General features: G+C 59.1%; 2 protein-coding genes across 3 annotated transcripts in view; one reads left to right on the top strand and one right to left on the bottom strand.

The window, feature by feature from the left end:
- Positions 1–1,608: 1,608 nt before the first annotated feature.
- HES2 (hes family bHLH transcription factor 2) lies at positions 1,609–4,046 on the bottom strand. Its single transcript, XM_081055864.1, has 4 exons — positions 3,884–4,046; positions 3,693–3,788; positions 3,326–3,425; positions 1,609–3,251 (listed from the first exon to the last, which is right to left on the bottom strand). Exons 1-4 carry the CDS (start codon positions 3,926–3,928, stop codon positions 2,995–2,997), a joined length of 498 nt encoding a protein of 165 aa, XP_080911990.1. The 5' UTR covers positions 3,929–4,046; the 3' UTR covers positions 1,609–2,994.
- Positions 4,047–8,349: 4,303 nt separating this feature from the next.
- Positions 8,350–25,213, top strand: part of LOC308500878 (espin-like) — a 31,221-nt gene continuing 14,357 nt past the window's right edge. For both annotated transcript variants that reach the window (XM_081056397.1, XM_081056396.1), the window contains exons 1-5: positions 8,350–8,827; positions 11,895–12,088; positions 21,990–22,176; positions 22,297–22,479; positions 22,649–22,780. In XM_081056397.1, the coding sequence (XP_080912523.1) occupies positions 8,534–8,827; positions 11,895–12,088; positions 21,990–22,176; positions 22,297–22,479; positions 22,649–22,780 (990 nt within the window). In that variant the 5' untranslated portion in view covers positions 8,350–8,533. The remainder of the gene's footprint in view (positions 8,828–11,894; positions 12,089–21,989; positions 22,177–22,296; positions 22,480–22,648; positions 22,781–25,213) is intronic.

Here is a 25,213-nt window from a genome sequence, read left to right as displayed (position 1 = left end):
CACACACACACACTCTCTCTCACACATTCACACACTGAGCACCCCAGAGACCCAGCCACACGGGTAAGGGGTCCAGACAAGAGGTAAAGCCAAGGAAATAACACTGGGTGGGTTGCTTCTTCTCGGGAACAGCTAGAGCAGCCTGGCATATTTTAAAAAGATACAGCTTTGATATTTGGAGTAGGAAGTAGCTGCACATAATGGGAAGGCCCCCTCTATCCTGCCACCGTCTCCAGAGTGGTCCCCCCAGAGGACGATGGGGAGGGTCCTAGAGAGCCATAGATGTTCCCAGACTTGCCCCACAGGCTTTGTTTATTCTGTTGCTGTTCCAGATAGACCAGTGGGAAACTCAGCTGCAGAGCCTGGGCTTCCCAGGCGGAGCAGAGCAGTTAGGAAATGTTCGTTACAGGAGGCATCCTAGGCAAACTGCTCTTTTTCTTCCCTCATCGAAAAGAGATTTCACGTCTCTGTATTAACCGGTGCCAGGAAGATGGTGGGATTTAGCCCCAGCCTGAGTCTCCCAGACAGCTCAGTGCTCTGCTTGTCCTGGGATCACTGGACCATTTCACCCACAGGTTTGAGGGACACAGGGTCCCTCTCGCCAACCAAGCATGATAACCAAACAGAGTCAGAGGCAGCTGTGGGACCATTGCAGAAAGGGTATCGCAAGAACTGGCCACTAGGCACAATGTGGGCCTTCTTAAGGATCATGAGATGCCCCTCTGAGTGAGGTAGCCTCCCTCCCACACGGGAAAAGCCTGCACGGCCCTGTGCTCCCCTTTCGCCATCAGACAGCATTCTGGGAATACTGGGGGAGGTGGCAGGAGGAGGTGTCTGTAGGTGTCCTGTGGAGGAGGATGTTGGCATCCCTATTTCACAAGCGCAGCCCCAAGTGCCAGCCGAGACCTTCTGGGCAGCTCTTGCACATCCCTGCTGGGAAACTAGCTTCTCACCTCGGGCCCAAAACCTCACCCGTCTGGGCCTGTCTCAGCTTCCTGCCAGGGCCTGGCCGGCTGCCAGGCTCAGGTGCCCCAGAATGCCTGACCCTGTGAGTCACTGACCTATCTACATGCCACCTCCCTGGCTGCTTGCATTGTAGCCTGGTTGGGGTCAGGTCAATGACAACCACAGAGCTAAGGACCTGAAGCTTCTGCTAAGGACAGAAGCAAGAATTGGCAGACATGGCCGAACGGAGGAGAGGAGCCTCTGGATTGTCAGTTCTTACAGAGTTTAAACCTATTTTGAAAGGCCTTATTTACAGGGACAAGGAGCCAGCCCAGTGTATACCGGAAGTGCAGTCCTCGAGATAAGGGGGAAACTCCAACTCACATGCTGGGTGTGGGCTTGTGGGTTACCTGCCGCTCCTTCCCGCTTTGTTCCCGGCAGCTCAGCAGAGCAGTCACCAGCCTTCGAGTATTCTCAGAAACAGGAAAAAGTGAGCAGAAACTGCCTTCCCTGACCTCCAAACCCTCCCCCACTTTGGTCCTCCCAGGAGCGCAGGTGAAGCAGATATTCAAAGTGAATATCTAGCAGCCCAGGGGTGGGAGTTGAGGCAAAAGCCAGGCTGTCCGGGGTTTAGTACATCATGGTCTGGTCACATCACCCATTCATTAGCCCTCCGTGTTTATTGAGTACCTGTCGTGTGTCCAGTGCCTTGGACACACAGAGGTGCACTCAGCCCCAGCCTGCCCTCCAGGAGCTTACAGTCTTACCAGCTGGGCCCAGAAAGGAGGTAGACAGGACACCTTGGGGGGGGCTCATTCACCCTGTTGTCTTAACAGTGGCTTCTTCAGTAACACCCACAGCTTCCCCACATCCCGCCATCAAAATCAGTGCCAAAGTCATCATGTATTTGGTGATACTGTCCCCCTCCATCAGCTCTGTCCTCTTGTCCCTAGTGCACTGGTCCTTCACACAGGCTGTTGGACTAGGTGCTGGGGAGATGACTCCCACTCTTCTGAGAATGCCCAGCGAATCCTCATGAAATGGGAACACGACTGACAGGAGTGCTCCATCTTCTCTGGGGCACCCATGACTGGGATCTGCAGGACCCTTCCTAAGTCTTCACAGGCTCTCCTGGCTTCCAAGGGGAAAAAAGAAAAGTCTTAAGAACAAGTTGTATCCAGTAACTCATCCCAAAGAGTAGCAGGGAGCAGTTTGCAAGACAAAACGAGGAAAGGTGTTTCCTAGGTGTTTCCTGGTCCTTAACCTGCTGTCATCCTTTTTATTTCTGCTGCTGCATGACATGGGCCCTGCTCACCTCACATTGGCACTGTCTCTGTGCTGGGCCTCCTTGAGGCCACAGGGCAACCTCATTCTTCCTCACACCTAGTACATAGATCAGGTTAAATTAATGCTTGGGAAAATTAGTCCTCCCCAAGACCACTTAGCAAAGCCCCCACCCCCAGTGATACAGCCCTGGCTGCATCCAGTCCCTTTAATTGGAGGCTTTAGGCAGGAGAGCTCAGGAGTGGAAATGATGGCTCCCTGGCTTGCAGAGCCCCTCAGGTCATTGCTTCTGTGTGCCCAGAAGTTCCCAAGCAGAGCTGGCAAGGAGGCAGGCCCAAGAAGGGCTAGGGGGGCAGTGACCAGTCAGAGCAGATGGCTGGCTGCACCTGGCTCAGGTGAGCTCCTGGCCCAGCCCTTGGGCTGGTGCCAGCATTGGGACAGGTGTGTTGGCTGTGGCCAGCCCAATCCTAAAGCCACTACCAGTGGGGGTGGGGGGGCTTCATCGTCCCCTGCAGCCACCTGCCCCTTCTTCTCCAGCCCAGGTACCCCCAAGGTGGGAGTGAGGCAGGGCTTCTCCCCTTATGTCCTTAGCTGAGTCCCCCTGGCATTGAGTCCGCCACAAAAATCACCAACACCGGCTCCGGCCTGGCTGTGGGCGCTGGGCGGATCCCTCATGGTGGGAAGGCTGTCGCCACAAGAGCTTCCTCAGTCTGCCCAGCCTCCAGGTGCCTCGCGGTCAACAGGGTCGGTGGACCAGCCAGGGGGCTACCAAGGCCGCCAGAGGCCAGGGCTGCAGGCTGGTGCAGGCGGCAAGGGCAGGGGTGCGGGCGGCGGGGAAGGCGAGGGCGCGCCGCAGGAGTTCCCAGCGCGCCCGCCATCGGGGGTGGCGCCGGCTGCCCTCCGCCGCAGATGCTCCAGCAAGCGAGCGCTGACGGCGGGCTCCAGGACGCGGCAGGCGGGTACCACGCGGGTCAGGCGCGCCAGGCAGGCGCGGTAGCCCTCACGGTAGCTGTCCGAGGGCGCTGTGGGTGGAAAAGAGCATGAGGCGTGGGGTGCGGGGCGAGGAGCAGGGCTGGGTCCGGGCGGGGTCACTCACTGGGCGCTGTCCCGGGGCAGCAGGACGCAGGCAGCTCCTGCAGGAAGCGCACGGTCATTTCCAGGATGTCCGCCTTCTCCAGCTTCGAGTAGCGGGAACTCTGCTCCCGGCCGCAGAGAAATGGACAATCAAGACCGACATCCCGCCGGCTGCCCGAGCGCGGCACCCTTACCAGGAGCCCGGTGCCAGGCGCGCGGTGGCCGGTGGAGGGTTGGCTGCTCCCGGCCAGCCCCACGCGGGCTCAGCCTTGGGCGCCGCGTGGAGCCCCGTGGCCAGTTCCTGCGATCGTGGCAGCCCGGCCCGCCCGCCCTTCGCGCTCCGCGCCCCGAGAGCCCTAGCCCCGGCCGCCCCGTGCCCCGGCACTCACCTCTCTGCCGAGCAGCGGCAAGATGAGCCCCTTGAGCTGCCGCAGGCTCTCGTTGATGCGCGCGCGGCGGCGCTTCTCCAGCAGCGGCTTCAGGCTCTGCGGGCGGGTGCGGAGGCCGCGCGGTTACGCGTGTCGCAAACCAGGGCGCTACCGGGGCGCTCCGCCCGGAGTCCCCAGGCCCCCGCCCCTACCTTACGCAGCTCCGCCGGGTCCCCTGCTCTCCGAGGCAGCCCCATGCTCGACGGGGAAGCGGCGCCGCCGCCGGCTTGGCGAGTGGGAGACGTGTGCCTGCCAGACGCGGAGCGGAGACCGACACCCAGAGGGAGGTCGGGTGAGCGCGCGGCCAGAGCCCGCGCGGGTGGAGAGCGCGCCACGCCCGCAGCCCGACTTTAAGGCGGCGGCGTCGCCTCCCCGCCCCGCCCCGCCCCGCCCCGCGGAGTCAGGCCGCCTGCGGGTGCCACCTCCCGCCTTTGTTCCTGCAGGGGGTGGGGGCCGGAGGAGGCCCGCAGAGCCCCAGGGATCTCGCTCCGGACCTTTGTGTCCCATCTGCGGCGGGGTCGCGGGCCCGGGGCGCCCCTCGCGCACCCCCAGGGGTGGGTGTGGGCGCCATCACGGCCGTCGCTGCTCTGACCTGGCGGGCAGGAAACGTACGGGTGGGGCCAGGCCTCGCCTTGCTCAGCCTGCGGTCCTTCCTTGTCCAGCGCCGCCCTTCATTCATCCGCACTCAGAACTCCCCTCGGAACCCCACCCTGGACTCAGGCAGAGGACCCGGTGGCGGCAGGACTCCCCAGGCCCAGGACTCAAGGAGCTCCCACGTGGGTTTCTACCACCGGAAGGGACGCGCACTGCCAGTTGCTCTGCGGCAGACCGTCTGGGCAGAAAGGGGAAAACGAGGCCCAGGGAGAAATCTCAACTTGCTCAGGCTGTGGCCGCTGGGAATTGGCTAAGGCTGGACTAGGCCCCAGTCGCTGGGCTGCTTGGCCAGGGCTCTAGGACCCCACAGCGTCTCCTGGAAGCTCTTCGAGTTAGGGGTCATCTGGTTCCCTGTCCTCGGTTTTGAATGGGGAAACTGAGGCTCAGAGAAGACCAGGCAACTCACGAGCACTCGGAGCTCATTTTCATTTCAACTGGCTCCAGCTTCGGTTCCCACCCGCGGGACAAGCGGGGCGGTCCGCGTGCGGGCTCACCGCTGCTAGCCTTGGCCCCAGCGGCCGCCGGGCCCGCCTCCTCGCCGCGTGGCGGTTGCTGCAGCAAACTGGCTGGGCGTCCCCCGCCCATCTGCTCGGGGCCACCCTCCCCTAACCGGCTGGTGGGGCAACGGCCACCCTGGCGGACAGCACTGCGGACTGCCTGGCCGACCCACTTGTGGATGGGGGGTGGACCCACCCAGCCAGGCCTGAAGGACGCGCCGTGGGGCGGAGCCAAGAAAGCGCTGTCCAGGGTGCTGAACTGTTCCCCACCCCACCCCACCCCTCACCCCCCGCCCCGCAACTCGCCCCAAGTCCTCCCGCCGCGTGCTTCCCAGTCAGGGCCCTAGAAGACCAGCCTGCCCGTGAAGAAGGGGCTCCGAGCAGCCTGGGCGAGAGGCAGCTGGGGCCACCCGTCCCTGTCTGGCACGCAAAGGGCCAACTGGCCACCATTTATGGAGCACGTTCTGTGTGCAAAACGCAAGGCCTGGTGCTTTTCGGCCCCCACCTCTATTAACCCCCATAACAGTACTAATTATGAAGATGAATCATTCAATACATTTAGGCTAGCAGGGCCTCGGAGTGCCTGAGCTCCGGTCCCCTTTGCACCTTTGAGTCTAGGGTAACTATGGGCCAGCCCACTCCAAGGTAATTAATTTTTTAAGGGTTGGGGGGAAAGAACTTTAAGGATCACTTGCTGATGTCCCACTTGTCACCCCAGCCACACACACTGGCTCACTCAGTTCTGTGCCCACAAGCCCACCCTGCACCAACATCTGCATCCTTGCTGAAGTCCCTCATACTGACTCTTGGGGGAAGGAGCTGGGGAGGAAGGTTCCTCTTAGAACACCCCCTTCCATGCCTGTGGACCACCATCTAAAGACTTGAGGGCAGGGGAACAAACTCCCTTTTCAGTGCCAGTTACCCTAGATTTTTAAATTCTCTTCTCCATTCCCCTTCTGCTGTGAGGAATTGACCAGCTAACCTACCATTCCTTTCAATGGAAGGACCCTGGGGGTATGTGGTTGCTGTTTACCTGAAGGAAGGAGTCATTTATAACCTGGAGAACTTAGGCAAGACAACTGAGTGGGCAGGGTGTGGAGGTTCATGGTTTAGGGAAGTTGGGGGCACCTAGGATAAAGTGAGGATACACTCCACTCCTGGTCCATGCCCTTGGGTGGGGGGAGAGGTCTGAACAGACACTTTCTACATAACTGGCAGATGGCCTGAGCCCAGCAGAGGGATGACAGGAGTGAGAGACCCTAAGCTGACTTCTGGAGTGTAGGAGGCAGCGGGGGTGCAATGGGCAGAGGGAAATCAGGTGCAGAGGGAAGGAAAGCACAGCAGCGTCGGACAGTGTGACTTTTGCCCCCTCCCATTCGTGCCACCTCAAGCAAGATACATTAAAAACAAACTAACAAAAAAAAACCCTCCCGGTGCCTCAGTTTCCCCAGCTTTAAAATTGGGATACTGGTTGTACCTGACTCCTAGTATAATTGTGGGAATTAAATATGCCTGGTAAGCCATAGAACTTCCATAAATGTGTCTTTGCTGGTATGGGCTCCCTAAGGCTGCTGGGGGAGGACCTGGTGGAGTCGTGGAGCTCAGAAAGGCCAGAGAAAGTCTGGCTCTTTGTCTGAGTATGAACGGTGTCCTTTAAGGAGTCTCAGAAGATGATCAGCATGGACTGGTGTTCACACGTGACTTTTATGGAGATGTCCCCATCAGCAGAGGGAGGGGCTCAAGGACCTCTTGCCTTCCCTAATGCCATAGAAGCAGTGTGCGGCTCCCAAAATGACAAAACCATGTGACAGATGAGGGTGTCCAGGGCCAGGGAAGCCACCTTGGGAGTGAGTGTAGGACCTGAATTGCAGGACATGATTTTAGTCATGGAGGAGGCACAGGGCTTGCACAAGACAAGCCATTTCACCTCTTTGTCTCCGCAGCACCCCTGCCACTTGCAGGCTTCAGGGTGCGTCTGCTGTTGGGCTGCAGAAGGGCCGCTCCAATGGGCATCAAGAGCCAGCCAAAGTACAGAGGTGGCCAAGATAAGACTCATCCCTCCCCTTGTCTGCACACCACGCGGTAGGGGACCCAGATTTCAGTGGCCACAGGTCCCATGGAGGGAACAAGGCCGGTCTGGCCGGGTTTAAGTCACTGGAAACCCACTCTAATACGCAGGCACAGTAGCTCTGGTTTACAGGGTGCCTTGGAGCTCAGAAGGCCAACATGCATGGCGCCACCAGGTGGCAGCCCGGGGAATGGCATCTGAGGCAGCCATAGAGTCCTACACTAGGATTCCCACTGTTCCTGAAAGCGGCTTCACTGCAGCATTTCAGCGCTGCCCTGTGTGGGCCAGCTAGGCACTGGGTGAAAGAGCCCAGGGCCAGTCCTTCTTGGAGCTCCAGTGATAGAGTAGGGAGGGAGGGAGGGGGTAGGAAAGGAACGGCACAGACTGTTTCAAGGTCGCAGGATGTATTGACTGCCCTCCCACAGCTACGCAGCCCCCAGCTTCTGGCAGCTCTTCCTGTCCAGCCCGCTGTGTCTCCCTCCAGCTCCCAGGAAGGGCTTCCCACAACGCAGTCGGGGTGGTTGGTCCACGTGTGCTCTCCTGGCCTGCTGCCCTCCCAGGGCCTTCCTTTGTCCTCTGGGAGGGGTCCTGGCCCCCTTCTCCTGGTGACTGCTCTGGGGCATCTCCCCACCAACCTCCTTGTTTTCCTTTCTCTCCATGTGGCAGCCCCAGGCCCTCAAGCTCACAGCTAACTCCCCTCACTTCAGACAGCAGCTCTGAGTACTTCCTGAACTCACCCCCTCTAGACCAGCATTCCCTTCCTTTCCTCCTCTCCCTCCCTCCCTGCTGGAGGCTCTGAGGGCAGTTCTTGGGGCCTGAGGGTCTCAGGAGGTCTGAGAGCCCAGCACCTGTTGTACCCACTGGGGCCTAGACTCAGAGCCCCTGGGGACTGGTTAGGCCTGCTCCCGCTGGCCCCCTGCCTGGAATGCCGCTTCTTACCACCCAAAACACAGCCCAGGGCGCCTTCTCAGAGGGAGCCTGCCCTGACCACCCTCATAGCTTCCTATAACTCATTCCCTGTCACCCTGTATTCCTGCTCTAATGGTGCTTGTCACTTTCTGGAATTGAGATCATGTTTTGCTCGTTTGTGTCCCCAGCGCCTGGAACGCACGTAGTGGGCACCGGTTTGAAATGAATCTGTCCGCGGGCTCCGCACGCAGCGCCTGGGTGGCTCTCGAAATCAAGCCCGTTTGTCCGCTCTCTGGGGTCTCCATTTTTACGCGAGGTTAAGTTAGGAGAAAAGTCTCTCCGCGCACTTGCCTCTGTCGCCGGAGTCCCGGCCGCGGCGCCGCCATCCATCCCCGGGGCGGTGCGACGGGCGCGCTGGGCGGGACGGAGGCGGCGCGGGGGGCGGGCCCGAGGCTTAGTCCCGGTGCCCTGGGGGCCTGGGTCCAGAGCGCGGCGGAGGCGGAGCGGAGCGCGCGAGGCGGTGCGGAGCGGACACCCGGCGGACAGCCGCTCGCTCCGCCTCCCACCCGCAGGGCCCCGACGGCCGCGCCGCGCACTGCTCCCGGGCCCGAGGACAGGCGCATGGCGCCCCGGGGAGCGCGCTGAGCGTGGGGCGCGGCGCCGCGGGCGGTACGATGGCCCTCGAGCAGGCGCTGCAAGCGGCACGACAGGGCGAGCTAGACGTGCTGAAGTCCCTGCACGCCGCGGGCCTGCTGGGGCCCACGCTGCGCGACCCGCTGGACGCGCTGCCCGTGCACCACGCGGCCCGCGCCGGCAAGCTGCACTGTCTGCGCTTCCTGGTGCAGGAGGCCGCCCTGCCCGCCGCGGCCCGCGCGCGCAATGGCGCCACGGCCGCCCACGACGCCGCCGCCACTGGCCACCTCGCCTGCCTGCAGTGGCTTCTCTCGCAGGGCGGCTGCAGAGCGCAGGTGGGTCTGAGCTTCTCCCTGGCCGCCCTGGGCTTCCCTCCCCAGGAGAGTTCTGGCCCGGAACACCCCTGTCCCGCCGTGGCTCAAGGGTGGGTGGGGTTGGGCACCTCCCAACTGAGTCTGCTTTGGAGCTCCTTCCAAAGGGCTCTGGGTGAGATGGGCTCCAGGGTTGGGTGCTGGGGTAGATGCCCCCTCAAGCCCTGGCTACTGCCTAGAAGAGCACCCACGTGACCGGGAAGCAGAAGAGAATGGGGTTCAACTAGGCTAGTATTTAATATGTGGGTGGGGAGGCAAAGCACTGAGTCCTGGAGAGTGGGCCGGAGCTCTAAGGGCCTCCAGGATCAGGTCTGTGGGGTGGGGAGGTGGGCAAAGCCCTACAGCCCACCCCAGGCCGACATGAAGGTGTCCCTAAGGCTAGGGGCGTGGGGGCCGGGTGCTGGGCCTGGTAAATGGAGGCCGCCCAGGACCTGACCCGACTCCCAGATGGCAGCCCCTTCCGGCCTCCCACTGCCAAGTTGCTTCTCCAGCCCAGCCTGAATCTTCCTGACCCAAGACCCCATCTGGTCTCACTAAGTGGCCCCCAGGCTGGTGTAGCCTGGCCCCCCAGAGCTGGAGGAGGAGGCAGCTCAGGCCCTGATGTGCAGCTCTCCTGCTGGAAATAGAGCAGAGCACCCAACAGGTATTAGGCCTGGGGACTCAGCAGTTTCCCTGTCCTCCTGGAGCTGCTAGTCCACTGGGGCAACAGACAGCAAACCCACAGGCCAAAAAGTAAAGCAGGTGCCATTAGGTACTGTGGGCCATGCGATGGGGAATGTCAGGGAGCTGCTTGGGCAAAGTGGCCGGGGAAGGCCCCTCTGAGGAGTGACCTCTGCGGGGAGTCCTGGCTGATGAGAAGTGACTCACTGATGTTTAGATAGTTCAAGTACAGGGAACAAGACAGGCAAAGCCCCAAGGCATACACGTCCTTGTGGTGTTGCAGAGGCAGCAAGGAGGTATTTGGAGTGGGGTGAGGGTGGGAGAAGTCACCAGACCCAGGTCCCAGAGGGCCTCACAGGCTGGAGGTAGGAAATCAGAAGATATTCTGGTTGTTGGGGAAAGTCAGTGGAGGGAGGAATCAGAAGTGATTTTCTACTTAACAAGACCCCTGGGTTCACTGGATGTGGAAGGAGGCAGGGGCGGCTGAGCCCACTGGCTGTGCCCTAAGGATGCCAGGTCCCCGCCCCCTCTTTCGCCCTCAGGATGGCAAGGCCTCCCTTCCACCCTTCCTGGGAGATGGCCCAGCCCCTTATCTCCTGGCTGGCTCTGTTATCAGAGTTCCTGGCACATGGTCATGCCCACTCTTTTGGGAGGTGGCATGCCTCTGTGGTCCTGGTGTCCTGCCTTGGCTGGAAGCCTCTGTAACCATTGCAGAGGGGGAGGAAGAGCAGGCGGCCTTGTGCCCCGCTTATCAATTCTTCCACCTTCAGCCCAGCAGGCTTCGGTGCTGGGGTGGAAGTGTATGTGTGGGGGGGGGAGGTGACCTCGATCCTGCCCCTGCTTAGCCTGGAGAGATAAGCAGATTTAGGGCGCAGGCCACAGCATGTGAGGCTCCTGGGGTCTACACAGCTGTTGGAGCCTCAGGGACAGGCCAGAGCCCATAGGCCTGGGGTCCTCTTCTTACTGTCACCCCCACCCAGAAGCCAGAGCCAATGGGACCCCCTGGAGCTTCAGACCCCCAGTCCCCAAGGCCAGTGGGATTGAGGGCCTTTCTCAAGAGCTGGGCTCAGTCATGGTCCTGTCAGGGTCACCTTTAGCCAGCCCCGTCCCCTGGGCTCAGAGACAGATTGAACCAGGCTTCTGGTCCTACCTGGGCCTGGGTGTTCGGTATGGTCCCTGGCTTCCTGAGCTGTTTACACTCTGCCTCACGCTGTGCCCCCTGCCTCCTTCTCACAGCCAGCCTGCCTGCTGCCTGCCCCCATAGCCTGATACGACTTTACTGGTTGTGTCCTGGGCCTCGTACCCTCCGTCCACTCTTTGCCTTCTTTTCTCACAGGAGCCTCAGATGTTCTCCTACAGCTGCCTCAGCCACACCTGTCCCCCAGGGCCCTCTCTGGGCAGAGGGGCTTTACTTCCCTGATTCTAGTAAACCGTGCCCACCTCTCACTACTGCTCCAACCCTTCCCCGTGCTCTGGCCCAGCTCCCTGCCCCCTTCGCCATCCCAGGTGCTTGGCACTTGGAGCCCATTCTGTTCTAGCACCCGTGCGCACTCTCCCAAACTCACCATCCAGCCTCTGAGTCCCAACTTCTGGGTTCTCGGTGAGTCTCCTCCTTGCCCAAGTCACTTAAGCAGCACCCGCCAACCTCCTCCCATGGCACACACACACCTGAGTGTCCCTGGATGATGACACATTCAGCCCTTCTGGGCCAGACTGTCAGCCTGCCCCCTATGGAGTGCCTGGAAGGGGGGTCTTGCTCGAGCCCCTTCCAGGGGCTGCCTGTAGCCCACACCTACCACCGTTGGCTGACTGCCCAGGCCCTGCCCACTGCCTCTACAGGGCAAGAACACAGCCTGTTCCCCAGTGTGGGAGCAGGGAGTCTGCTGGGGGAGGCAGTTATCTGCACTGACATCGTGTTGACGAAGGTGTACCAAGCTGGAGGCCTCTTTCCATGTGGCACCTGGGGAGGAGGAGAGGGCGGGGGTAAGGGTTGGACACAGGGACGCCCCCACAATCCTGATGCCAGCCTGGTGCAGCTTCAGCAGCCCACCCTTCCTGGCCCAGCAGCTCTCATTTGCTCATTCAGGTGTTCCCGGAGCACCTGGGTAACAAGCATGGTGGCACTGGGCCAGAAGCTAAAACAATGACAAGGGTGCCGCGTCCTGAAAGCCTACTTTGTGGAGCACGTCACAGTCATGAGCTGCAGTTCTCAGAATGCCCACCATGGATGGCATGGTGGTCAGCTTATGGACTGAGGTTCAAAGGGGCAGTTAGGGGCCTGAGGATAGAACTGCACCAGTGGCTGGAGTGATGCAGGAAATGGCCTAAGCCAGAGATAAGACTTTAGGACTAATGGGCTCTCGTTCCACAGGACAAAGACAATTCTGGTGCCACAGTCCTGCATCTGGCTGCCCGCTTCGGCCACCCCGAGGTGGTGGACTGGCTGCTGCGTCACGGCGGTGGGGATCCCACGATGGCCACAGACACGGGCGCCCTGCCCGTCCACTATGCTGCCGCCAAAGGAGACTTTCCCTCCCTGAGGATTCTCATCAGGCACCACCCTGAGTAAGGACACCCCTCCTAGGGGGTTTCTGGGGGCGGTGGGCCCTGGGGATGCCTGAAGTGTGCCAGGCCCCTCCAGCACTCCAGGGGCGTGACCGTGTCTGTAGGAGCCATCACCATGGCAGGGAAGTGATGGCTCCTACACAAGTCGAGATTTCGCCCCTCCTGGCGGCTGCCCTCAGCCACTTGCCCCAGAGCCCTGCAAGCAGACACTCCCAGCACGCAGCTGCACCGGGGAGGCTGGGCACACAGGCCGAGGTCACTACTCCCCTCCAGGGTGCTCACCAGCCTGTGGCAGGTGGCTCCCGCTCGCTCTGGCCTGTGCTAATGTGCAAGACTATTCTAAATGGGGCGGGGGGGGTGAGAGATGGGAGCATCTCCTAGACCCCCAAGAAGCCCGTGGAGGAAGAGCATGGCAATTATCCAGGAGTGAAGGGAGCCCCCATACCCACACCCCACCTCTAGCCCCGCAGCCCCGTCGCCAGGAGCAGCTTATCATTTCCTGTGGCCCCTCAGCCCATTCCCACAATTGAGGCTCCCAGACCTCTGGGGGCATTTAGCCTGAGTGGCTGGCCTGAGAAAGCAGCTCCACAGGGTGGGGTGGGGGCATGTAGAAGAATGGGGCTCAATGCAGAGCAGGGGAGTCACGGGGGATCCTGGGGGAGGGACGGAACCAGGTCTTAGGTATAGCCGAAGGGAGCCAAGAGCCCTGGGGGAAAGCCGCCCAGACCCTGTCTGGAGTGGGACACCAGTGGCCTCTGGGACCTGATAGATGGTGGCTCTGACCAGTGACCGTTGTCGATCTAAGTGGGTGTGTAGGACATAAGTGGCAACAGACTAAGGAGGATAGCAGTCACCAGATGAGAGGTCCATTCACTGGCTTCACTCCTGAGGGGGCCTCAGGGCCACTGGCAACGAGGGAGCAGGCAGGAGGCCAGCCTGGCCCTGTGGCTGCGGCCGGCAGTTTCTCGGGCCCAGGCACACTGGTGTGGCAATAAGGCAGCCCTAAGACCCCGGGACGGCTGCCATCACCTCACTAAGCAAGGGGTCCCCTGGTTTGGTTAGCGGGAGACCAGCAGGTGTGTTTCCCACCCACCCCGCGGCCAGGGGTTCTCTTCACAGCCATCCCTGCCAGGGGCCACTTGGTACCACTTTCATGTGAATTCTCTGCTTCTGGACAAGCTAGAGCTTGGTTCAACTCCAAGTCAGTGGGTTCAGAGTGGGAGGCCCCCGAGACTCTCAAGAACAAGCTCCCAACCTGGTACCAGCAGCACCGCTGGGGGGCGTGATCCCAGACTCCCGAGTTAGACTCTTAGGGGTTGGGCTGGGGAGCAGCGCCTGTGACATGCCCCCACCCCCACCATGGCCATTCTCATGCTTCTGTTAACACGGAAGACCCAGAGGTCCTGAGAGGGGAGGGAAGGGCTGTGGTCACCCTCCTGCACCGGCCAGCCTTCCCCATCACACACAATGGGCCCCAAAAAGGTGGTGATGCCAACGTAGCCCAAAGAGTGTGAACTGAGGGGGCTCTGAGACCACCCTGGAAATGCTGATGAGGAAATGAGGTGGGAAGGGTGTGGGGGGAACCCCTGGCTGGCCCCTGAGCCCCTCCTCAGGGAGAAACCTGGGGCCTAGATAAGCCATGAGTCCCACTCTATGGACTGGGACCCCAGCCTTAGAAAGACTCTGGCCTTGGGGACCCTGGCCCCCCCCAGGTACTAGCCGTGATTGGGCCGAGTGTGGACTCTGGCCAGATGGCCTGGGCTGATGAGCTGCCAGCCCCTCCCAGAGGCCGCCATGAATCTCAGGGAGGTGGACAGCAGGTCCGTTCCTGCAGTGGTGTGTGACCTGGCTGATAAGGGGTCACTTTTGTGTGGTTGCCAGGTTGGACTCAGGCAGGAGGAGTGGCTGGGAATTGGGGTGGAGTCTGCTTGCAGGGGAGGTAGAAACCCCTGTCCACTTAGCCTGCTACTTTGGGGGTGGAGACTCCTCCTCCACAAGGCTGGAAGCCCCAGGGCAGGGCGCTGGGGAGGGGAGGCTGTGGGCTGCCCTAGGCTGCAGGGCACAATCAGAGGACCCAGGCAGCCTGGCTCCAGAGCCTGCCGCTCCCCATCACCCCTGCTCTCGTGAGCCATCCGGGCCTGCTGTGAAGCCTGTGAATTATTCACAAGGGCTCAGCTCTCCCTGGTGGGCGGGAGAGGGAGGAAGGGCTCCCAGCCCTACCAGTGGGAAACTCGATCCCACCCAGGAGGCAGTGGGTGGTGGCCTTGGGCCATGCCAATGACAAGCTGCTGGAGGAGAAGGGGAGCTGGGTGGCCTCAGGGGAGGGCTCCGCTATGTCAGGCTGCATATTGGGGTGTCAGAAAGGGCTTGAGACTGCAGGAACACCCTGCACTCACCTACCCACCCCTTCTCCAGTCTGTCCGGTCTATTGGGCAAATCCTTCCAGAGGCAGAGGAATTGCCACAGTGACCTTGGGGGCTACTGCCCCGTGGGGAGCCTCCATCTGATCTCCCTGCAGAAAGAGGGTCCCTAAGCTGGAGGCACAGAGGCTGGCGGGAGCTGGGTTGGGGCCATTTCGGACCCTGGGTGTAAGGAAAATGGAGTTGGGAGGGTCATCGCTCTTGGCCAGGAACACCAGTGGCTGGTGGAGGGGAACCAGTCAGGTCAAACTAAGAAGTGTGAGAGCAGGTAGCACTTAGAGCTCCTGACCATCCTGCTGGAAGGGTTCTGGGACCCAGGAAATATCTCCCCCTGCAGTAGGAGGGAAGCCTGGAGCTCAGCTGGGAGCCCTGGCATGAGCTTCAAGGCTGAGGCTGGGGAGAGTAGGGGGTGGGGCTCGGGGCTCTTCCTTCCCTGGAGGCCCCACGCTCTGCCAATCACAAAGAGCTGGAAAACCAGTCTGCCCAAAGATTTGTATCAACTCCAGCTCCCTGCAGGTGCCTTCTTTGCCCGAGGCCAACCCTGCCCCAGGACAGAGATTGGAAAGTGCCCTGGCCAGAAGTCAGGATAAACTCGGAACAGCTCCTACCTGCTGAGTGCTAACTGGAAGCATGGCACCAAGCAGTAGTCTGAGCGTTACAATCATCCTAGGTAGTACCTTTATAATCAACCCATTTTATAGATTGACTCATTCAACCGATGTTTATTGAGCATCTATTCTGTGCCAGACAATATTCTAAGTCCCAGGGACATGTGAATAAACCAAACAAATACCCCTGCTTCATGGAGCTGACAGACACAGAAAGGGTGTTTCAGAGAAGCAAGTTGAGTGACCGAGGTCCCCCGGTTCACTATGCGGCCTTAGTCAAACTGCACCCCTTCGCTGGGTCTGTCTCCCACTCTTGTTCCAGATCCTAATCCCTCAGAACCTTCCAAGTTTGCTGGAAATCCCTGTTTTCCTTCCTTAGTGCAAAGCTTCGTGGAGCCTAGCTGCTCCCATAGGCCAGCCGGAGGGGTTCAGGCACCCCGCAACCTTGAGCAGGAAAACTAGCTGCTCACCCCTTAGGAAACACCAGAGCCTATGGCTCAGCTCCCCCTTAGAAGACTGGAGTCTCTGTCTGGGCCTGGGGCTGCCCCCTCCCTGTCGGGAACCTGTTTCTGCCACAGGCTGCGGAGCCTCATTCATCCTCAGTGACCACGCCCCAGGTCTACCCTGGGTGTTTGTTAAGGTCACTTGGGCATCAGTGCCTGGGGAAGAACCTGAGCTGGCATGTCCACACGGGGGACCCTGGCCCGGGTGGATGCTCTGAGAAAGGAGGGACCTGGTGGAGTCAGGAGAAGCCCCTCTTCGTGGGGACAACCTTTACCTCCACCAGTAGCTCCTTGTCCTGTCAGGTCACCAGGGCGCCAGCTGCTCTCCAGCCGCAGCCCTTGCCCTCTTCCTGTCCGGCTCCCTCTGCCTTTGATAATGCCGGTGAGCTCGCTGGACCAGTCTCCCCGCTCACTGACAGGGAAGGCCACTTCCATACAATGGCACAGAGGCCCTTCTCCATCTGGTCCCCCACAGCTCACCTCCAGCTGCTCCCTTATCACCTACTCTGTCCCACCTGGCCTTGCTGCTCCAACAGGCCAGCGCCCTGTGGCCTTCGCACTGGCTGTTCCCTCCACTTGGAACTCTTCCCCAGAGAGCCTCTCTCCCCTTCAGGTCCTTGCTCCGGCTCCCCTTCTCAGCAAGGCCTGCCCTGAGCCTCCTTTAGATTGTAACTCGCCCCACAACACACACTTCCTCCCCGTCTTCCTGCCTTATATTACCTGGCATTACATTCTCTACGTCTCTGTGCATTCTCTTACCACCTATCTCCCTGACTAACGAGAGCAGACCTCGTCTTCCCCATCCTGTATGCCCAGTGCCTGACACATAGTAATATTTGTTGAATGAATGACGAGTCTGGAATCCTGGGTCTTGTACAGCTCTGCCTGCTGCTCACTGCATGTGACCTCAGACAGCACGCCCTTCCCAGCCTCCCTGGGCCCGTCTGACAGGTGCACCTAACCTGCTCTAGCAGCTGAAGCCAGGTGAGAGGAAGCATCATCACAAAGCTCCTGGCCTGGCTGCCCATCTGCCTCCCTCCCACATTGTTTCATTCAACAAGTAGCTACTGAGCACATCCTGGGTGCCCCCCACCCCATCAGTGCCAGGGATGTAGCAGGCCCTTGCAGCCTCACGGAGCTGACTTTCAGGGGATGAACAGGAGACAGACGGGGGACACCACCTCATTCAGAGAGGTTCTTGCTTATTTGCTCACGTGTGTGTTGGTTTGCCACCTGGCAGCCCCGGTGGGACTGAGTTCTGAGAGAGCCAGCTCCTGATGTTTTCACTGCTCTGCCTGTCCTGGCATGTGGCAGCCTTGTGATGTGTGTGCCCCTGGAATGAATGAAAAGTGCACAAGACAATTCAAGAGTGACCAGTGCTATAAGGTGACAATAGGGTCGTTTGGTAGAAAGTGATGAGGGTGTTCTTTAGATTGAAGCATTCAAGGAAGGTCTGTCTGAGGAGCTGAGAGCTGAATAAGAAGAGGGGCCAGCCGTACAAAGATCTGGCATGGGAGCATGGTGCCTAGAACGGTTCTAGAACCTTCCTCAGATCAGGTTGCATTTCTTCCTGAATGTGGGATCTTTTCAAGTAAGCCAGGAGGTGATTGGAGGACAAGAGAGGGAGAGCTGCCGAAGCTGCGTGACCTTCTGTTCAGAGCAGCCTTTCCCAACAATGAGATCGAATCCTTTTGGGTAGCAGCCCTTTTCTGTCCTCCCTTGGGGCAGAAATTATTGGCAATGGGAGGGGCACTGAAAACGCTGCTGGACCTGAGTCAGGTTTTGTGGGCAGATCACTCCTTGTTCCTTGTGGCAACAGTAACAATAAGCTGGCACCAACCTTGAACAGAGATTTCCAACGAACTCTTTCTAGCATCCCATGTTGCTAGGGAGCTACAGACTTACCGCGGGGTAGGTCAAGGGTCAAGAGTCTCCAAAGACCCCTACGGCTTGGGATCAAGGAGAACGGTGGCTGGTGTTCTTTACTGAAACCCGGACAGCAAGGTGGGGGGAGGGCTTGAGGTAGAAATGGAGAGGTCTGTTCTAGGCACAGAAATTTCGAGAAGCCTGGTCAACGCATAGACAGACGCGTGGGCCCATGTGGGGGCCGGATGCAGACTCCAGGTCCAAGCTGAAGAGATGTGTGGCATTGGGGCAAGGTGGCTTCTGACACTGGGAAGTAGATGACCTCACCAGGGGAGAATGCACTTAGAAAGGAGGCGCTAGCACACCCCGACATTTGGGGGGGTCTGTCGGGAGGGAGCTGAGGGTCCAGCACAGAACACTGAGGCTGCTGAGTCTTGTCTGGGAAGCTAGCAGGAGCAGGTGTTCAGGAGAGGGGGTGTGACACCTGTTAGGGAGTGGCCACATCAGAGGAGGATGGGAAAACCGCCAGGTTTGATAGCGTGGCCGGCCCAGAAGATGGGTGAGGGGGGTGGCAGGTCAGGAGGTGACAGCGGCACACACACAAAAAAAGCCAGACCCGCCTTCCCTCAGAGAAAACGTGAAACTTTGCAAAGCTTCCCCTTCCTTTCTCTCACAAGAGGCATGGAGAGGCTGGACAATTGTGATGCTCATTTGCCGTATGTGGAAACTGAGGCTCGGGAGGAAAGAACTCTCCAGGGCCCTGTGCAGGGAGCTGCAGAGTCAGGGTGGTGAGCAGAGGCTGAGCCCAGGGGCAGGGAGCCCCGAGGCAGTCACCATGGCTGGAACTTAATGGGCTGGAGCTGGGTGGGTCCCGAGACCAGAGGTCCCTCTCCTCTAGGCAGTGACTCGTGCTTGGATACCCCAGGCCAGCAGAGCCTCCCCCCAGAGGCACAGGGAGGAGGGATCCGAAGTACAACTACAACATGACACCAGGTGCATGCTCAGGGCTCTCCAAGTATGCCTCATGGATGAATATTGTCCTCAGTGGATGGATGGCTTTGAGAAGCCAAACAGACAAGAGGCAAGACCATGGTGCAGCTTGGGTAGGGGGTGCTCAGCCAATGTCCTTTTTTTTGTTTTTAAACACACTGGGGTACCAGTATCTCCTTTCACTTCTTTTTTTTTAAAGGGGAACAGGACTTTATTGGGGAACAGTGTGTATTTCCAGGACTTTTTTCCAAGTCAAGTTGTTGTCCTTACAATCTTAGTTGTGGAGGGCGCAGCTCAGCTCCAGGTCCAGTTGTCGTTTTCTAGTTGCAGGGGGCACAGCCCACCATCCCTTGCAGGAGTCAAACTGGCAACCTTGTAGTTGAAAGGACGCGCTCCAACCAACTGAGCCATCCGGGAGGCAGCTCAGCTCAAGGTGCCATGTTCAATCTTAGTTGCAGGGGACAGAGCCCACCATCCCTTGCGGGACTCGAGGAGTTGAACTGGCAACCTTGTGGTTGGAGCCCACTGGCCCATGTAGGAATCAAACCAGCAGCCTTCGGAGTTAGGAGCACGGAGCTCTAACCACCTGAGCCACCGGGCTGGCCCCCAATGTCCTTTTCACAGCCAGGTCCTTCTCTACCACTCTCTGATTAAGTGATCTTAGCCTTCTGTGCCTCAGTTTCCCCATCTATAAAAGGGAAGCAATGCTAACACCTACTCCATAAGGTCATTTTACAAGAATGAGATGAGAGAATGTGTATCATGCTCACCACAGTGCTTGGAACAGAGAGATTGTTCGATAAATGGCACCTGTTATCAGTATTATCAATTATTATTATCACTATTATAAATTCATATTTCCATCTAAATCCATTCATTTATTTCCTTATGCTCATCCACATTTTCATAATTCTTCCCGGAGAGCATGAGGATAGCCATCCTTCTTGCCTTCAGGCTGAGGTAGAAGAGGGTAACAAGGCTGGGACCCCCTTTCCCACCCTGGCGCATCATCGTATCTGCCCCGTGTCCTGGGGTTTCCCAGGCTGGAGCTGTGACTCCACGATGGGGGTCATGAGTGCCAAGGCTGAAATACTAATAGTAACGGTGATAAGCTGAAACATTTCTTAAGCACTTACCCTGTACTGGGGACTACCTGGGAGTGCCCACCAGTGTCCAGGCAGGAGGCTGTGGGCACAACCACGCCTCCTGCCTGGGTCCTGCTCTGTGACAGCTTCTCAGACTTTCTCAGACCTTCTCAGGCTGGCTGGGCACCCCTGGGTCATGGATACCTGCCAAGCAGGAGGTGCTGGGAGGGCAGGGCTCCTGGCAGATCTGGGGCCTGCACCTGGGTACATTCTTTTGGGCATGCCCAGGGAGAGCCCAATGGGCCCTGGGTGGTGGCCTCCTCCAGCCTTAGCCTCCAATCCCCAGGACCCCGTGCCTTGGTTACGGGGTGAATAATTCAGGCCACTGAGTGTCGGTCATGAAATATTGAACAGGCTGTTACTGACGCACCAGCATGTGAATGTGTGTGTGTGGGAGGGGGGGCGCCGCTGGCACTGGGGAGTGGAGGCCGGTGGCCCTGAGCCAGTGTTTTCCTGAGGAGAGGAGGGTCCATGGTCTTTGCCTCCGTATGCAGCACCGGCTCGTAGGCTCCACTCTGACCTTGACATGGGTGGGGTAACGGCGGGCATCCAGACATGGTCCGTATTCCTGCCCAACTGTGTGAAGTTCCAGGCTCAGCATTATCCCCAGCAAATGGCAGCTGTGCGTCTGGGGAGGGGCTGCCCACATCAGGAGGAAGAAGAGAGCATGGACTGGGTGCTTGGTGGGGGCCTGGGTCAGGGGTCAGGGTAGTGGACAGGGGCCAGGATTTTAGGGACAAGGAGAAGTCAGCTGGGAAGTTGGGGTGGTGAGAGGGAGGGGACAAGTCATGGTGGAGGTGACAAGAGGTTGAGTGAGAGGGCAGATAGAGGAGGAATGGGCGGCCCGGTGCCCGTGTTAATAGACAGAGGTGTTGGCAATTGGATGAGGGAGGGCGGAGGGAGTGGATGGAGCATGTGATTGATGAAGTGAGTGGATAGATGGCGGAGACAGATGGGTGAGAGGGTGTGAAGTTGCACAAAGAATTGCACTTCCTGGGGCACAGAAGGCTGATCCAACACGGTAGGACGCAGCACCTACCCTGAGTTTAGAGTCACTGGGGCAGCAGGCAGTGGGCAGCTCTTGGGTCTGAGCTTAGATTGTGGCTCCACCTTGTGGCTGACTCTGGTAACTGCACCCTGGGCTGTCTGCACCCGTTGTGAAGTCAGAAAAACTGAGGCTTAGCCACTGGCCAGGCCAGCTTCCCTATCTCCCAGCAGCACTCCATCTCATGGGGCTGGTTCCCTGTTTCCCAGTTAGGACCCTTCTGTGGGAGCTAGGGAACAGGGATGAGGGGCGGTGACAGCTCCACACTAGGCCCTAGGGAAGTCCCAGGGAGTGAAGGGACGGAATGCCCTCTCTTCACTCCCTGCATGCCTACTGTGTGCCAGGTGCTGTATCACACAGAAAGATGTGCACTCACATGCCACTTGCCAGCTGTGTGACTTTAGGCTTGTTGCAGCCCCTGAGCCTCAACTGCCCCTCTGCCAATGGGAATGACAGGAGGACCTAAGTCAGGGCATTCAGAGTGAATCTGCCTGCTAATATCACAGCACGCGGAAGTGCTTAGTAAGTGGTGGCCACGTGCAGGATGGCCACATTAAAAACAACTAGGATAGCCAATTGAATTTTAACTTCAGATAAACAACAAATCATGTTTCAGTATATCCTATGCAATATTTGGGATATACTTTAACTATGATTTGCTGTTTATCTGATTTTCAGGTTTAACTGGGCATCCCGTGTTTTGCTTGACAACCCTACCACTCTGTCCCCAGGGAACTCAGTCTTCTGGGGGAGGGAGGAGGCAAAATTAGTTATGGTCAACCAGGCATGACAGGTGTCCATGGAGAGGGCCCAAGGCAGTATGGGGCAGAGTCGAGAAAGGTCAGCTTTGCCTGGAAGAATGAGGGCAAGCAGGCATCTGTACTGTCTTAAAGAGGGAGAAGGAGGGAAGGGCATTCCAGAGGGGGGGGGAGGGCGGGACATGATCAAAGGCATAGAGTGCAGACAGCAGGTGTGGGTACTTAGTGTCAGTGTGGCTGGAAAGGAAGGGCCAGTCCAGGTCACCTGCCCTTGTAGACCTTGGTAAAAAGGTGGGCTATTTACTGAGGGCAAGGACTAGCCCAGTCAGATGTGAATTGTAGAAAGGAGGCTGCTGGGGGAGGGGGCAAGCCAGAGGGTCCCCCTGAGGGAGGCTGGCACAGGCCTGAGTGCAGAGGGACTCAGAAACACCTGGGCCTAGTGGCTAGGCCCTATCAGACCTACCCTGCCAGCCCCCCAGAGCTCCCCAAAAGCGGGCGAGGGGCACAAGCAGGCTTTTAGAGGGGGGCGGGTGCTGACAGCCTCAGTGAGTGCTTCCTGTCCGCAGGGGAGTGAATGCCCAAACCAAGAACGGTGCCACGCCCCTGTACCTGGCCTGCCAGGAGGGCCACCTAGAGGTGACGCAGTACCTGGTGCAGGAGTGCGGCGCGGACCCGCACATAAGCGCCCACGACGGCATGACCCCTCTGCACGCCGCGGCACAGATGGGCCACAGCCCGGTCATCGTGTGGCTGGTGAGCTCGGAGACAGGGCAGGGCTCGGGAGGGGACAAAGCCTGCAAGGGACGGGGGTGGGACCAGGAGGGACCTGGCGCCCAGCCCCAGTCCCTGTTTCCCTCGCTCCCTCCCGCCCAGGTGAGCTGCACCGACGTGAGCCTGTCCGAGCAGGACAAGGACGGCGCCACGGCCATGCACTTTGCGGCGAGCCGCGGCCACACCAAAGTGCTCAGCTGGCTACTGCTACACGGCGGCGAGATCTCGGCTGACCTCTGGGGCGGGACGCCGCTGCATGACGCGGCTGAAAACGGGGAGCTAGAGGTGAGGGCGGGGCGGGGGGCGGGGCCGGGCCGGGGGCGGGGCCGGGGCCGGGCCTTGGGCGGGAAGGGCGGCGCCACTCTCAGTAGAGCCGGGCCCTGGCGCTGGGGTCTGGGCTCGCGTCCCGGGGGCCCGGCTAGCTGCCAGGAGTGCTCACTGCGTGCCCCCGCAGTGCTGCCAGATCCTAGTAGTGAACGGCGCGGAGCTGGACGTCCGCGACCGCGATGGGTACACGGCCGCCGACCTCTCGAACTACAATGGCCACAGCCACTGCACCCGCTACCTGCGCACCGTGGAGAACCTGGTACCACCTGGGCGCTGCTCCCCGCGTTATCTCACCCCCCACCCCACCCCACCCTCCCTACATAGGTATGTGTTGTTACCCCTTTTACCACCGAAGAAGCTGAGATTCAAGGATGTGAAACCCCTTGCCTGAGGTCACACAAAGAGTAAGGGCCTTAGACCATTACCCCACATGACCTCTCAGCTCAGACCACTGACCAGTGAGGAGTGGAGGCAAAAAGACCAAGGGTAGGAGGACTAGCGTCATCCTGATGAGAACGAAGGCTCAGAGAAGTCACAAGGCATGCACTAATGGGAACAGCCCAGTTCATTTAGCTGACCACAGTCCACATGGACAGCTCATTTAATTCTCACCACCACCCTCTGAGGTAGGTACTGGTAGTGTCCCTATTTCACAGATGGATAAACTGAGTCTCGGGGAGACCCAAGGTCACACAGCTATTAAATGATGGAGCCCAGCGGCCTGGCCTGGAGCCACCTCTCTTGACCACTACACTATATGTTCACTCGTGGCTACTTCATAACTAGAAACGTGTGTTACTGTTTTTTAAACTATTTTGTTATGATTACACAGCCATGAAGTAACCCACTGCGACTTGCGCTCAGATGTGGGTGGCTCCAAGTTCAGGGTTCTGCCTCATCTGGTGCAATGCCTGCTTTGGGGCAAGAGGGAGGGCCCCACAGGGGCCTTCAGAAGGACAGTGAGAGGGGCTGCAAAATGAGGCCTGGAGAAGAGAAGGTGGGATGGCCCGCTGCCTAGAGTGCTGTTTGCCCTATCTGTGAGCACATGGGGGTACCCTGGTTCTGGGGACTCCAGAGCACAGCAAGGCCCAAGGGTCAGAGAGTGCACCTGGTCCAGAGGAGGAATTTCCCCCAGAAAGGGCCACCCAGAGAGAGTAGTGGTCCAACAGATAGTGAGCTCCCTGTCAACAGAGTATACAAGCAGGGGTAAATACCGTGAAGGGCATTTCTGCGCCAGAGGTAAATTCCTTCCAGCTGCGAGAGTCTGTGATTCTGTTGCGGGGGGGGGGGGGGAGGAGTGGCACAGAGTCCCAGTTCCCCCCTCCCCACCCCCATCCCCTCCTGACTAGCTGCCAGCAATAAGCACCATTCCTTGAAATCTGACTCTGGCAAGTACCCTGCCTAGTGCTTTATGGTGTAATCTCAGTTAATCTTCACAGTAAATTAATACTAAGAGTTGACACGTAGGAATTTATCATGCCCTGGCACTTCACTAACTTTTAAAGTCTTTTTCGTAACCTAGTGGAGCAAGCAGTACTGTTATACTTGAAGGAACTCAAGTACAGAAAGGATAAATGACTTGCCCAAGGTCATGTAGCTACCTAGTAAGCCAGGGAAGTAAAATTTGAAGTCATTGTCCCATGCTACAGAGCCCATGTCCCTAACCTCTGTTATCCACGTGGTCAGGCCTGGCACTCCCAGTGCCCACTGCTGTCAGCCAAGAAAACGTCTTCAGCTGCCGCTCCTCCAATCCCAGCTCCTATGGCTCCCCTTGGCTCATGGGGTGGGTGGCAGGGCTGGTCTCCGTGAACTGGGTGGAGTCCGGGCCCTGGCCCCTCACCCAGGCGAGCCCAGCAGCAGTGAAAGATCCTAGCCACAGAGAATGCTGGCCCAGAAAAGGCAAGCAGTCCCACAGAGCCCCTAATTGTGGGCCAATGAGCATGGCTGCCGAGCTGTTACCCGGTGCCAGGCCTGCCTTCCCCTCCCGGGGGGCCTGTGACACTTCTTGGGCAGGGAGGGGCCATGGTGCAGGGAGGAGCAGGCCTGGGCAGAAGCAGCGAGCGAGCAGGCTTGCCGGCAGCAGGGCCAGCATGGGCAACGTAAGCAGGGCCCCCACCCCAGCCCGCTCCCGTGCCAGGAGGGTCAGGCCTGTGGGCAGGGGCACTGACAGTGGTGGGGGATGGCTCACTTGGCAGCAGCCTCAGCTTGGGCTGCCCACCTAGTTCAGCTGGGCCACCCCAGGCCTCACCCTTTCCCCAAGGGCCCCTTCAGGACACAGGAACTGGGCTGGTGTTGGGATTTGCCCAGTTAGGCCAGGAGAGACAGGGCTTGCTAGCCAATTAATGGGGGATCAGTCTTGCCTGCAAGTTGTGGGGCCCTGCACCCCTCCCCTGCCCCCAGCTGCTTCAACTGTTCTTACCAGCTACAGAGCCAAGTCCCCTCCCTACAGAAACACTGGAGCCCAGGGCCTCTGCCCATCAATGAGGAAGGAATAGGCTGCTGCCATTCAGTTTTCCCCTTGGGGTCCAGCCAAGGGCCCCGTCTTCTGTCAGTTTCTCAACCCTCCTAAGCAGAGAGGGGCAGGGGTAGGAATTTCCCAGGAACCCGTGGTCCTACAACTGGGGGCTGGGCTTAAATCTTAGCCTTGGGAGAGCCTGAAAGACCCACTCATGATGGGGGAGGGAGCCCAGAA

This window comes from Rhinolophus hipposideros (assembly GCF_964194185.1).
Source record: "Rhinolophus hipposideros genome assembly, chromosome: 8".
Classification (NCBI taxonomy): Eukaryota; Metazoa; Chordata; class Mammalia; order Chiroptera; family Rhinolophidae; genus Rhinolophus; species Rhinolophus hipposideros.
This window is presented reverse-complemented; position numbering and strand designations above follow the sequence as displayed.

Coding starts and splice junctions, on each gene's coding strand:
- HES2 (XM_081055864.1), bottom strand. CDS start 3,928: ATGGGGCTGCCTCGGAGAGCAGGGGACCCGGCGGAGCTGCGTAAG. Junction 3,426..3,692: donor TGCCGCTGCTCGGCAGAGAG/GTGAGTGCCGGG, acceptor GGCCGGGAGCAG/AGTTCCCGCTACTCGAAGCT. Junction 3,252..3,325: donor CTGCCCCGGGACAGCGCCCA/GTGAGTGACCCC, acceptor TTCCACCCACAG/CGCCCTCGGACAGCTACCGT.